This window comes from Bombus flavifrons, chromosome 11, assembly GCF_040668555.2.
Source record: "Bombus flavifrons isolate JBK064 chromosome 11, iyBomFlav1_principal, whole genome shotgun sequence".
In the NCBI taxonomy this organism is placed as follows: Eukaryota; Metazoa; Arthropoda; class Insecta; order Hymenoptera; family Apidae; genus Bombus; species Bombus flavifrons.
The window spans coordinates 13236534-13251194 of NC_138452.1; the positions used below are offsets into that span (position 1 = coordinate 13236534).

At 35.1% G+C, this 14661-nt stretch overlaps 1 protein-coding gene across 2 annotated transcripts in view; it reads left to right on the forward strand.

Moving 5' to 3' along the window:
• Positions 1-14477, forward strand: part of LOC138185117 (lachesin) — a 255046-nt gene extending 240569 nt beyond the window's left edge. Inside the window, exons 7-10 of one of the 2 annotated variants that reach the window (XM_069123807.1) lie at positions 3591-3740; positions 4830-4874; positions 12499-12564; positions 13103-14477. In XM_069123807.1, the coding sequence (XP_068979908.1) occupies positions 3591-3740; positions 4830-4874; positions 12499-12564; positions 13103-13269 (428 nt within the window). In that variant the 3' untranslated portion in view covers positions 13270-14477. The remainder of the gene's footprint in view (positions 1-3590; positions 3741-4829; positions 4875-12498; positions 12565-13102) is intronic. The other variant, XM_069123808.1, reaches the window with a different exon arrangement.
• Positions 14478-14661: the final 184 nt, after the last annotated feature.

A 14661-nucleotide genomic window follows, 5' to 3' on the forward strand; every position in this document is an offset into this window, starting at 1 on the left:
AAAACCGAAAATGTCATGGTTTTTGATGAAAGAAATTTAGATAAATAATCTATGCTCTGTACATCGTAGTAGTCGGTCTATGCTTTTGTTATTCACTGTATATGCAGGTATGTATGTGGGCCCTAACTTGCACAATTGAAATAATATTATCGACGTAAATTTACAACTAGCCAGTTACAAAGTATCGGTATTGATAAATCTTGTTCTATAACGACGATAAATTTAGTAATAAAAGAAATTAAATTCTACGAATTAGCAGAAATTTGATCATCGATATAGAATTGGAAAATTGCAACTGAAAAGCCTAGATAACCAATAATTTCTAACTTGTACATTCGCTGATATTATTAGTAGATTGTTATGCAATGATTATGGTACAGTTTAATTCCGTTTTCGCTCTACACAGTTTATGTTACATATAATTTCCCGATACTTTGAAATATTCTCTGCAACTTTACAATCGACTTGGAAACCTCTTTACATGTATATGGATTGATGCGTCGATTGAAAAACCGAATCGACTGTCTAATGCGTTTATCCGGCTGATACATCACGCGCCTAACCAAATGTTTCGTCTGATTTAGCTTTCAGTGGGTTGTTCGAACAGAATTAGCTTTTGAATAATGCATGAGAGTCGAAGCAGGACGTTAGAAGTATAACATGATTTCATCTGGCATTTATGAGAAGAGTCGAGGATGCGTGTATGTATATGAAGACCGAAGCGTCAACGTGTGCCCTTTTCCGCTGTCGTTATTACGTCGATAACCTTGTTGATGATATTTGCATCCGTATCGAAGGCAATAGTAATACTTGCAACGTGAATTTCGATGCCACAATCTGGTTGCTACACAATTTCCACCGTCGTTATGCTCGATGATGCGTCATATTTTTTTTTTTTTTTTTTACTGCGCATTTTTTAAAGTCGATGAAGTATCAAGGATAAAAGATCGAGAGATTTGAGCACGATACGTGTTAATTTGCCAGGTGCCGATAGCGCTAACAGCGTTGAACCGATCTCTTTGTCAAGTGAATTCAATTCAATACAAGTACAAGCAATTTTTGTCGATGTACATGTTCTCCTCGCTTAATATTTTCTTGCGTAAATATGAATTTCAAACATAGGAGCTTCGTATATCAAATAATTCAAAAATCGAAATATTCCAAAAGCCTAAATGCCTCTCGCTGTAATTACAGTTTTAATCGATACTTTACCTTAGAACTTATCATTGGAACGAATAAGAAATTCGTTTCTTTCCTTTTATTTCTACTACTTGCGCTTTGACATTTTTATCTACAGCTTTCTATGTATAACTTTTCCGTAGCATCTGGTCGATTTTCGTTTTACTTGTTCTTTATACGGACGAAAATTGACGCTACTACGATAATTCGAATGCGAACGACGATAATAATCGTTACTTAGCAGAAAATATTTAGCTTATTCTCGGAAAATGATCGTTCGTGCTTATCGAAGCATGGTTCGAGGCATCGTCATTGCGATTGTAGAATTCGGTTATCCGGCTCGGTAAACGTAAAATTCATTCGAGATTCTCAAAGAGATTCCCAAATAGCAAACTGTTTTTAACCATTCGAAACTGAATCGTGGACATTGCCGGTAGTTATTCACCTCGCAATCGTACTTTCCTTTCATTATTTCGCTTTGCATCCACGTAGCCTTTCTATTCGCGTAAGATAGCTACCATCGTTCGATAGAATCTCGAATCTTACGAGTCGGAGAACGGAAACGTCCGTGAATGGTGTCGATCTAAACAGAAATCACGTTAACTTAGACTGCTGCACGACGAATACTAAAATAAGCTGGCCCATCTTTCAAACTGATTGAACTATTGTGACGTTCGTTCGAAAGACGCTGAAATTTCTATACTCGTTTTGCACGGTACACGACCATTTCCGTAAAAAAAAAAAAAAACGGCGAGCGAAGAGTTATTTATTATCTGTCGGATCGATCGTCACGACTTGTCGTCATTTTAAGATGACCACGTGGTTACGAGGCGCCAGTGTTTCGTTAGAAACGGAATTAACCCGCCGATTTTATGATCGTAATTTGCCGATGATAATCGATGATACGATTTATAAACTGACTTATTTTTTATACTTTCTCGTAATCGCAACATTACGAACTTTTTAAGTTCATCGTACGATGGTCTACGTACAGTACAGTCGGTACCTTGGCCCGACAACAATATGAAAATATATAGAATATTAGGTATAAGTAGAAATTCCTCTAAATTATGCTTGTAACAATGTTTACTATCGAACGTAATAATACAAGGAAAAGGAACACACGGTCGCGCTCAACCGCGTAGAATGAAAATGAAAGCGCAAATTAAGGAAAATATAGAGTAACGAATGAAATGTACAAAGCATAATCTGCTATTAAATTTCTTTCAACAAAGAATCAACATTTTACTATGCTGTTTTCACGACTTAAAGAAACTGCTATGCTGTAAATGTGCGAGATAACCATCCTGTAAACAGTTTTTATAAGCGGTGCCAAGCGGCAAAAAATATCAGTCGTTTAAATACATTTCGCTTTTCCATCGTTTTAGCGCCCACCAATTAAAGAACTGAACTTTTCTCTGTAAATTACGGTGTGTAGATGTTTTATTTCATGACCGTCTAGAAATCTAAACGGGTTGTTTCGCAAAAAAAAAAAAAAAAAAGAAAAACTAAAGCTTTTAATTGCAACCGAACACGTTTGATACACAGCGATGAAATACTCGTTAGATACGAAACCGTAACACGCGCGACACTCGCCATTCCACAAGACGATACACTAGATTTTGCTTATTAAAAATTTGCACGATCGTCTAACATACTACGTTATCGAAGGCAATTTGAATCGCTTCGAGAGGGTACGTGAATTTGCACCAAAATACAAAAACACAAAAATACAAAGTTTCTTTTCTTTTCATACGTAATACATGTAAAAACGTAACAAATTCGATATGGACATTTTTTGCACGAAACTCAAATGCTCGATGATTTGTTATCATCATAGAGATAACGTATTTAGACAAGTTTTACAATATTATCGACATTTTACTAACTTCGATTCCGACGCATGATACTTATCTCGTTAAAGCAAATTACAAATTTTAATCCATTTAATCGCGTTTTGTTGATACGTACATATTTAACGTCAACTTCATCCCTAAGTAATTCGTCTTCGTACATATATTTTATCGTTACTCTACTTCATCCTAATCAATATATCGATTTATATGTAATAAAATTACCTATTCGATTTAATAATTTTAAACGTAATAGTGATCGTAATCGGAATTTCGATATTTATGTAATATTTTGTAAAATATTTTATAGGATTCGCAAAATATCGCAATTTCAAATTTGAATACAATACTTTTCATTAAACTGCAATAAAGTTTAATAAACTACAATAAAATTTATTAATATATTCTTTATTTAACGTGGAATGAAGAATAAGATCCGCGTCAGGTGTATGTAGACTTCTATTTTAATAACGTGTCAAAATAATAAAGCGATATAATTTCAATGGTAATTAATGTCGACATCGATTCATGAATTGACAGGATTATAATTTCTTTCAGGAGGGAAATACGAGCCTGTACTATTGGACAACGCGTATAAAGTTCATATGAAATTAACGATAAGTTCCGTCAGTCCATCCGATTTTGGATCGTACAAGTGTGTCTCTAGAAATGCGTTAGGAGACACCGATGGCACCATCAAAGTTTATCGTGAGTATAATTATGTATTCTTCCAACATTCGTATAACACTACCTGTACACTGCCTGTATACGGAAACAAAATTTTACCGAACTCGCAACAAATCTTTATTTAAAAATACGTATCGTCTGAACGCCGCTTTAATTTCTTTTCGACAACTATATTCTTTAGAACGACGAAAAGGTCACGTTATTTTTACAAATAGAAGCGATTTTACTGCTAATAAAGTAAAACGTTATTTCAATCTTAAATCGTACATGAATAAAAAATGTCGATAAAATTTTCTGGATTTTGCAGGCGATTTTTCAGCCTATAGTAAGACGAGCGGCCGGCTCATCTCGTTAAAACAACCACGCTTAAGGAAACTCATCGAAAATTACTTCCTAGTTGAAGCCTTTTGTTAAACTCTTTAAATACCTCGTAACGGTAGCTTTGTCGTGATATAAAATTTTATCAGAATAATCTCTCCGTGTTCTCAACGCGTTTCTTCTAAAAACCAGATTTCATTACTTCACCGTAATATCACGATAACAAATTTTATCTTTTTTTTTTTTTACTACAATTTTGAAGTTATCCTGCTTTTTATTAGAAATTACAGAATTATACCGTTGAAAGTATTCTCCATCGATCCGACGGTCGTGAAACTTGGTTTCCGATCATCCAGTACGTATCGTTTGGTCAGTCGATATCGAAGAATATGATGTGATCTTTTATATTTTATATCGTTATTTTATAATATTCGTATCCTATCGCGACAAACAGCTCTTTTTACTTAAAGTCGTAGTTACACGAGATCTTTAAATTCTACGGAAAGAGATAAAATCTTCCGAATTTATTTATACAACGACAATGTATAACGTTTACGCAATAATATTCTATTCTCTAAAGTTCAATCTTGTATGTTTTTCTAAAATTCTCCGCTGTTGTTTATACTCGTTACGCCTTAAAATATTAGCACCCGAATATCCCAATATATAGCCATATATGTATCTAACAATAAGACGTTTCGTCTGACCTAATCATCGTATCTGGTTGTATATATATTTTAGTATAAATAATTTAATAAAATAATTATAATGTATCTTTTCCATATGTTTTAGCAATAACATCTTCGAACTCTACTGGTAGTAATACAAAATACAAAGGTAAATCCGTAGTTTACATTTTATTTCTCTTCGCCGCGAATATTATTTATTTGAGAATCATAGTTTGTAAGATAGTACGATGATAAGATCGAAGGCAATAATAATAAGATCCAGGGGCAATTCTAAATGTATGTGATATACATTTAGAAATTATCCTTGCCGCAAATTTGCCACTAAATCGATTTAGAAAAATTTATCTCGGCGAAATTTTGTTCAAAGTTTATATAACTTAATAAACATAACACTAAACGTTACGTTTATTAATTACTCGAACTATTTCCGAGCATTAGCCTCGCTATATTAATACATGTACACGTACAAGCATGCCTTTAAATCGGGAACAAATTATCAGTAATCCAAATAGTTGGTTAGGGAATAGAATCAATTTGGAGTGGTGTTAATGCATTAGTTGGTTCAAACATAATCACGACACAATTTGAAACGCAAATGGGATTTCTTATCGTCAATCTCTGGTAATATTAAAATTCCAATAAATTGTTACTTTGCGAACTCTTCCAACAAGCTCGGTAATTTTTTGCTCAATTACAGTAATTTTACCGTTCTCGCATTACAATTGATTAAAACGTATAATTGGTTCAAAATGTTGCTTTAAACGATATTTATCGGTATAGAATGAAGTTTTTAATTTCGTTATAATAGAAAAGATACGTACGTATATCTTATACTTCGATATCCCTTTTGTCGCACGACTTTCCACGCACGATACATTTTCCAAATAATATCGCATTTTTATCACGGAAGGCAACACTTGCTGGATTAACGATTTCGAAATCTACTTGTTATTATTCCGTTCGGTATGTTGCTTTTTTTCTTCCTTTCTTTCTTTCTTTCTGTTTTATTTTTTCTTTTTTTCCTTTTTTTCCTTTTTTTTTTTTGTCAGTCTCAGAGAATCCAGATCGTCCGCGGTGGTGCTTTATTTTTTATGCTCGACACGCAAGCCAGAAATCGCTCGCTGTGTTATTGCTCGCTTTGTGTCGAGTAGTACTTTCCGAATGATGCAGCGTAACGTACTTGCGATGAAATAACGGGTCGCTGATTAATTAGATCGAGTGTCTGGTTTGTGCATGCCAATCCACTCAACGGATATTCTCTTGAATCACAACCTCTACAAAAGCTAGACACGAGTCCCTTGCTTTCACCGACGTGGCCCCCATCAAAGCTTATTTCGCCCTGGGATAATCGCGTGTCAGTTTCGAAAATAAAATTGCCTTTCCTCTGATGAGCCACAGGATAGCATCACCAGCGGTAATGTGGATCGAATCCACGTGGATTAGTTTTGTAAGGTAATAACTGGTCCGAAATTGTCCGAACTTTGTCGACCCAACTTTATTACGTTTACCATGCACAGCGCGGTAACATTTCGTTTTTTCACCAACTCCGATGAACCGAGTAACTCGATTAAATTTCCTTTTTCTGTTTGTTTATTTCTTCGCGTTTGACGTTGATCGAACGCTTGCAGAAGAACAAAGATATCAAAGGAATTTCAGCGTTCGTATTTGTCTCGCGTAATATCACAGTGACAACGCGGTATACACAGTGACAACTTCATTGGATAAAATACCAGTATACTTTTTGCGTAAATACATTTTTATTACAAGTTTCTCGAATATTTCCAACTTTCCACGCGTTTTTTATGCTTCGCGATTAACTCGCGTGAAACTATTTATTTCACGGTTAATAATATGATTATGGTATAGAATAAAATATTCGCGAGTAGTAGTAGTTATAGCTACGTTTCATTTCGCGATGCGTAACTGTCAAACGCGGCGGAAATGCGCCTCCATTTACCTAATTCGCATCGCTTACCGATTTAATACTAAAATATGTTTCGATTACGTCGGATTCGTTTATCGTGGAAGCAAACAAACGAGGTTATTCGACCATAGTCAGATGCCGTTCGACGATTGTTTGTCAGTTAGCAATCGTGTTACTAAGCTTTGTCGATTTCTGGTAAACAAATCGACACTTTTATATCCGTGCAACGTGTACTCTACTGGCGTCACCTTCGATATCGATTTTGTTAACCGTTGGTACACCGTCCGATGTCAGTATCCTTCGTAGCTGTATAAAACGTACTAGTATCCTCTGTGTGTAAATTGAATTGGCCGTTTAAGGCTATCGAAGGATAAATCCCACGATATCGTTTGGTCACTCTATCGCTGTATCTCGACCCTATTGTTTGCTTTAAAGCCACGAACCACAACTTTGCAGATACACGCCTATTTCGTTGCAAATGTATGGCGTTGTAACACTTGAACCAAACTCGGGCATATAAATGGACAGGACGCGTCAAGATATAACGTTTCTTTCATACGTTAGATCGATCGAAAAATTCTATTACCGGTCATTTTCCTTATTATATTTACATTTCACAAGTCGCGGTTAAGTCTATATCTCTGTCCGAACGATGAAAGTACAAGCTATAGATAAAAGCGAAGCATCTAATATCGCTGAACAAATCATCCGTTGTTGAAATAACAAAGTGCGTCTTGTATTTGCAATTACAGATAAGAAAACTTGCGACTAGAGGCAGTTTTCACAATCATTCTTAGACAGCCTGAAATCATTACGAAACTATGTGACGAAATTTCGAGGAAATATATTCGATACTTTGATAGGTCAATCCGTAGAGATACAGACTTTAAGGGAATAAAAATGGCAGGACACTTCGACGAACCTGGTATAAACCCATCTTAAAATTTTATTTTACTCGATGTTTACGCGTTAAGTCTCTGTGAAATACAAACGTTGGCAAAGTCGGATTTTGCTGCGAAAAATTCACAGAGATCTGTACGTGTAACTCTTGAAAGTCTCTCCAAGGACAGTTCAGGTTCAACATGATCACGACGCTCGTTTTTCAAGTCGAGACGGAACCATTTCTGTGTGAAATCGTGAATGAATAGGAACCGCCGTGTCAGATTTACAAGCTCACCATCTCATTTGCTTTCGACAGGCAGCTGGTTGCGAAAAAGACGTACAAAAGTCGATAGAACCCGTTTCAGAGGAGCTAGACGTTTAGAAGAACGCCTCTATAAAAAGCCACGGTTGAATGCCATTTTGAACTTACACCTTGTTCATCAAACCCTTTTCCCTACGAGCAGAATGCCAGGCTTTTGCTAAACTTCCAGTTCGTTTTTCAATACACGCGCAAATTTCCGAAAATCCTACGAATATTCAACGTTCTATCTCATATGAATTATAAATTCTTACGTGGTTTATAATAGCTTCTTCATCCAAGTTTTATACTTTTCGATAAAACGTCGATTCTCTCTATTATACCTTTCTATATTTACATTTAAAATATATCTTGTGGATATTCGATGTTGAAAAAGTTACGGTATAATCAATTTTCTCAATTTTCCCTCTAATAAATAATTCCAAAGCCATTACTAGAATTCGCGCAACGTTTAAAATAAAATGCTACGTAATGTTTGAAATTCATGGGATAGAGGAAAATTTAGGGGAAAAATTGGATTAATTTAGTACGATGGCGGAAGTTAAATCGTAAACGAAGAATAAAATATTCGATGGAAGAATTTCTTTCTTTCGCTTTTTTAACGTATCTGTGGTATACATATTTCTGTATATTTCTATCTGTTTAGAAAAATCTAACGATAACTTTTTATACGTGTACCTTGCCCGAACATAACATATAGCACGTAACTGTATTAAATAGCAATAAAACTTGCGAAATCAGTTTTAAATATTTCAAATATACCGTTTCAACTAATATCGAGCATTTTAGTAAGAGGTGTTCGTTCATTTCTCAATAATAATAAAACTTGTGTAACGGACGAACTACACTTTTATATAACCGAAATATTCGTAGATCGACCGTTTTGGTATTTACAACAAATTATCGTCAATAGTGTCGATAGTCATCAACTCGAACAATGCGTATGAATAGTTGCGCATTCTATCGCTAGTTTCTGAACAACTTTGGACGACATTATTCGCGATTTCTACCCGGAGCAACTAAATTCGGCCGTGTTTTTTAAACTACCTCTTGCAGAGAATATTTTTTTCAGCACTTCATAATGCTGGAGAATATTCGAAAGAAATATAAATGTGCGCAAATACGAAGAATTATGACTGGATAAAATTTTGATCGTACAAAGAAATACTACGCGTAACGGTATTGAAAATTATACCCTACAAATTGAGATTGTATCGTATCATGGTATTTTAACAGTTCATGCAGAACACGAGATTCTACTTCGTACAAATAAATCTCACGAAACTGACTTTTAAGTTTGATTTTCAAATATTTCAAATATCGTTCTAACCAATATCGAAAACATCAAGAAAAATAGTTCTAATCGAAAGATGTAGAAATAACCGTTTTGAAATTTTTATTTCGTATATAACGCGAACACAAAAATTTCCGACTCGTTAAAATAGTTTGCGCGTGCTTCGACTTTTCATCGTACGTTCCATCATAGTTGGAGTCATATTTTATTGGTCAAAATTTTAAATACGGAGGAGTATGTACGAATGTTGTATTAAAATACTTTGCGGTTAATCGTATCCTAACGTAGAATTACTAGGCTGCGGATGTTCGCGCAAATACATAGTTTTACGAACGCGATCGATTAAAAAATAGTAAAATCCAAGCACAGATTAGTTTCAGTCTCTAAATATTGTAAAAAATCTTACTTTGGATACTTTGTATAGTATCGTATATTATTGTTATCGTATATTATTACGCGTTCTATGCATTTTTGTACATTTAAATTTACATAAATTTGTAATATTACAACATATATATATACACACACATATGCAACTTCCCTCAGCTATATCACCCGATATACCTTTATGTCTATTATCTTCTTTCCCTTTGAACCAGTTCCGTACGGAGCTTCTTTTCATTTATACCACATTTACATTTTCTCAGGGATTTTCTTTGAAAAATGAACAATGGAAGGATTTCTTCATTTTCATAATCTCGTACCTACTGGATGATTTATAATTCGGGTATGTTTAAATAACCTCTTGAGAACGCTATTTCATATAATTACACAGGGAGTAAAAGCTCATTGTTTTTCCTAGTTAATATTCAAGTTGTAATCCATCGTAAATCGATGTAAATTTATTACTAAATTATTATATTTAGTCAACATTGTGTATTTATCTGTAAATTATGTACTATCTAAGCGTATATACGCGTATATATTTATGTATATCGATCGAAAAAGTGTAATGTCGTTAATTATATGAATATTTTTTGGATATTTATACTTGCTCGATCACTTGTTAAGATTGAAATTCTTTTATTAATATTCGGGTGATTAATTTCATCTCTATTAATTTGCTTCGATCGATTTGAATTCAATACTCGATAGGCATGTTTCTTAACAACAAGGGATACCATTCACTTTTCCATTTCATGAATACTCTCTCATACTCTCTCTCTCTGTTCTATTGTAATGAAAAATCCAGGATTTATTATTGGCTCAGTGTCCAGCCGCATTTGCGTGTACACTCGAAGGCCGGAAATCGATATATGCAAAATATTTTGATGCTAACAGATTGAGAGGCGACGTTGCGTTCGATGGAAGATTTATAGAGCCGTTTCGAGCCATAGGTCAACTTTATTGAACTCTGTCCACTCTTCTCTGCACGAGTACCTGCTTCGGGATTTAGAGCAAATATCGCAGTATTACCAACGAACAAAATCACGAGAATGAAATGTGACGCGCTGCTATTCAACTATTAAACGTTCGATGTCTAAGCCAAGCTTCGATTTCGCGATCGGCTTTCGGTAGCTCGAACGTCCTATGAACGTCCATAGGCGTTAAGTACATTTCATTTCTTTGCTCTACTTTAATTTCTTTGCTTTAATTATTTTCTTTCGACAAAGATGGAATTGGAATTGGCGAATTTACTTTATGTAGATTGGATTCCTAAGCAGCGGAACACTCGCTGGTTTTATAGAAAACACGACGATCGATTTAGATAATCAGATAATTAGAAAAACGTAAAAAATTTTAGATTTCCGAAAGATAGCGGCCTAAAAACAATTCTATATAATTAAGCCTGAAATCTGAATTCTGAATCTGAATCTATTTACAGGGACGTTTGGCATTAGACGCGATAGGAAAAACCAGTGATACAAATAACGAGACTAGATGAAACAGTGGATGAATATACACCGGTATCCTTGACGATACAGTTTCGTCAACGTGCATATGTGAAAAGACTCGGCGATAAAAGTTGCTTTTCGCTTTCCTCGTATAAAAGCCAAAAAATCGATGGAGCTGAAACGTGGCGGAGGTAGTCGTGCAGAGGCCAGTTTTTTAAGATTATTTCTGCGCTATTCGTTCACCATCTTTATAAAGACATGAAAAACGTACTCGCGCATAGATCAAGCCCTCGAAAAGATTAATCGCGTTAGCTCTTGCCACGAGACAATGAAATCTCCCAATTAGAATTCCCGCTGATGCCAGAAGCAATTGGAAGAGAATAGCGATTGACGATTGCTCGCTTTGAAACGTTGTATCGATGCCGATAGGTATCGCTTCGATGATTTATAAAGAGACAATTTACAAAGAAAAACAGCACGTATGGTCCTAGCACCGTTTGCAATTTCTATATTCAAGATCAGCCGAAAATCATAGTCGATACGTACATCCGATAGATAAAATGGATTAATATAAAAAATAAATTTTCTTTCCTCCAGCAAACTCCCGCATACTCTATAGCGTTCACTGATTTTTCGCGGAAAAACATGGCCGATAATTTTGTTTAGCGTTTAGAACAGAGAAATGATAAAATTTAACGCAAAACGTATCTTCTTTGGAAAATGCCAATGAACTTGTATCCTGTTTATTCTTTGACCTTTTATTCGATTTTGTTTTATTCGATTCGCGGATAAAAATATTAAAACAAACGAAAAGAAATATGTGGAGTGGATCGAACAACATGAAAGAGAATACAAGGAAGTTTTAAATGAGTGAGAATTTAGCGAGAATCTTTTATCAAGGCACGAAGGAACGTGCCAATTATTTCTCGATCGTTGCGTCGATCTACGTTAGTTTATCCTGTCGTTTCGCAACCACCTCCTGTTCTTAACTTCTTCCCTCGTTACTTGAGAAAATAGGCAGCTGTAAGATGCATTTTTCACTGTGACAAACGAACTTAGATTTGAACTTCGACAAAACGTCCGATCGATTTTCCGGTTGCAGCGAAAAGGCAACCACGGTTTTCCATTTTCCATTTTCATTCGTATTTAACGTCAACGCTGGTTCAAGCTGTTTACTTGAAAAAACCGGATAAAAATGCAACGATTCCTTTTTCTCTCTCACCTATTTGTTCTTCTTTGAGGAGAAATGGACGACAAACTAGAGTATGGAACGCAGAATATCTTGAAAGGTTGAAAAAGACAAAAAGATAATAAAACGATAAAGGAAGCAATTTATATTACAATCTGTAATACGTTAGAGATATAGCGTGTATTCCATTCTGAAGGACATATTTTTTTTTTTTTTTTTTTAGAACGGTAAATGCCGTGCCGTGTTTACAGGATTGTTTAAATTCTCGTATCTCGATAAGACGTCACGACTCGATACGATTTATCTGATAAACATCGATATTGTTACAGGGAAATTAAGGCACAATTCGAGAAACGATATATTCGAAGGAAACCAAGACATGCTGAAAGAAAGAGGTAAATCGTCTCAGATACGCTCGTGTATTTCGTAAACGATTCATCTCTATAACGCTTATCATTATTAATTACATACGCTTGATATTATGCAATATATCGGATGAGATATACACATACACGTGTATATACTCGTATCTCGTTTGTATCTGCTATAAAGCTAATAACAGTGGAAATACTTGTTTCTCTTTTTACCTTTAGAGAAATGAGAAAAACGACGTTTCATTCGGTTCTACAAATAAATGTTGTTCTTTTCGTCAATGTTAATGAATCTAATTAAGAAAATAACGTATCGTTATTATATCGTAATATATCGTAATATAAATTCAGCAATTATATCGTATTCAAAGACTCTGCTCTACGCGTTCTCTTTAATATTTTCGAAATTTCTCATTTTTGAAGCAAAGGCGCGTTTCTTCTCCGAATCGGATGTTATTCGTAACAAATAAAAATGAAATAAACGAAACACCTTACGTTAAACTATTTTCATCGAATCAATTTGTACACGCCGCCGTAAGAGTATCGTGATTTCCTCTTGCAGATCTAAAGTTACGAGGCCGCAAAGAAACCAGCGGAAACGAAGAGGATGATTACGAAGATTCCGCTGCGGCGTCGAACAAGGACTCTTTCAGCTTGATTTTCGCTTTGGTCACATTCACCATTTACCTCTACCATCATCCGCAGTTAAGAACGCTACATCCGGCTTGAAGAGCGGCCCCCACCGTGCCAGCACATTATCATCAGATCCTTCTTTCGATCGCCACCCATCGACAATTTGTAAATCCACTTAAAAATCCATCGCTCAGGGACTCCATACCGAGGATAAATTAAATCATGAAATCGCGTTGACCACCCATCACACCTGTATTATAAGACGACATACTCTATTATGATTAGTATCGTTATTATTCTGTAACGATATTAGCTGTCGTAAGTTATTCGTAAACCGTAATCGCGTAGATTAAGCGGACGGAAAAATTCTTTTATCACGGAGAACGTCACGTAGCGAGCAATAAGTAAGGGAACACGAGAAGATCCTGTGCTGGAATTGAATTTACAGGTGCGTTATGTAGCGAGCCTGGATCATGCTCAATGGTACGCTATACTTCGAGATAGCAGCCAATGTCAGATTTCGTTCGTAGTTTTCGCGTAGTCAGTTGCGTTAACGTTTTGCAACGAGATTAAGATCGTGGTAGCCGTTCTTCGATGAACATCTTCGATGTTTCACGCGATTAAATTAGAAAACTTTGTTTAATTCGTCTTTATATTTCGCTAGTCAGACGTTAGTACTTTTAGTACTCTTTCTTATGTTCTTCGCAGTGTAGACAGACGCGGTAAAGATAATCGAACAAAGGAAAACGAAGATAATAATAAAGTAAGAGATACACAGAGTCACATAGATTTTTTCGCAGAGCGTGTCTAAAATGTTCACAGGGAAAGTTGTTGTCTAAAATTTCGAAACTATCTACTACGATTATACTTCGAAAGAAGGAATTACAATATATAGCGTTTTACTTTTACTCTTCTTTACAAATATCTAATTTTTACCTCTATCTGTTGCTTAAAGTTACATCTCTTGTGACAACGATATCGCGAACTATTTATTGCTGCGTAATAAAAAAAGGAACGTTAAGTTACGATAGATCAAACTTTTCGTTTCCATCGTTTCAGTCTCGAGGAAGATCGATAACGTATAAAAATCTGGTAGAATCGATTTTGCGAATACGTAATAACGAGCGCTCGACAACTAGCACCAACAGCCTCGGTGGAAGCCTCCAGTGATTCGTATTTATACCAAGGACAATGTGTATCGAACGAAACGATTATCGATATGCATTCGTGTATATATACATATACATATACATATACATATACATATACATATGCATATGCATATACATATACGACCGCATATTATATATGATTATATACTTTATATATATATATAAAGTATTAAAATACGGCCCATGTATTTGTATAGGTAATCGTATATTCGTATATATGTATATAATATAACTGTATGTAGTACGTTAGATATAGTATCATCCAAAGACTGAGAGCATCGTTTCGACGCTCTTGAACTGCATTAAATAATTAAAT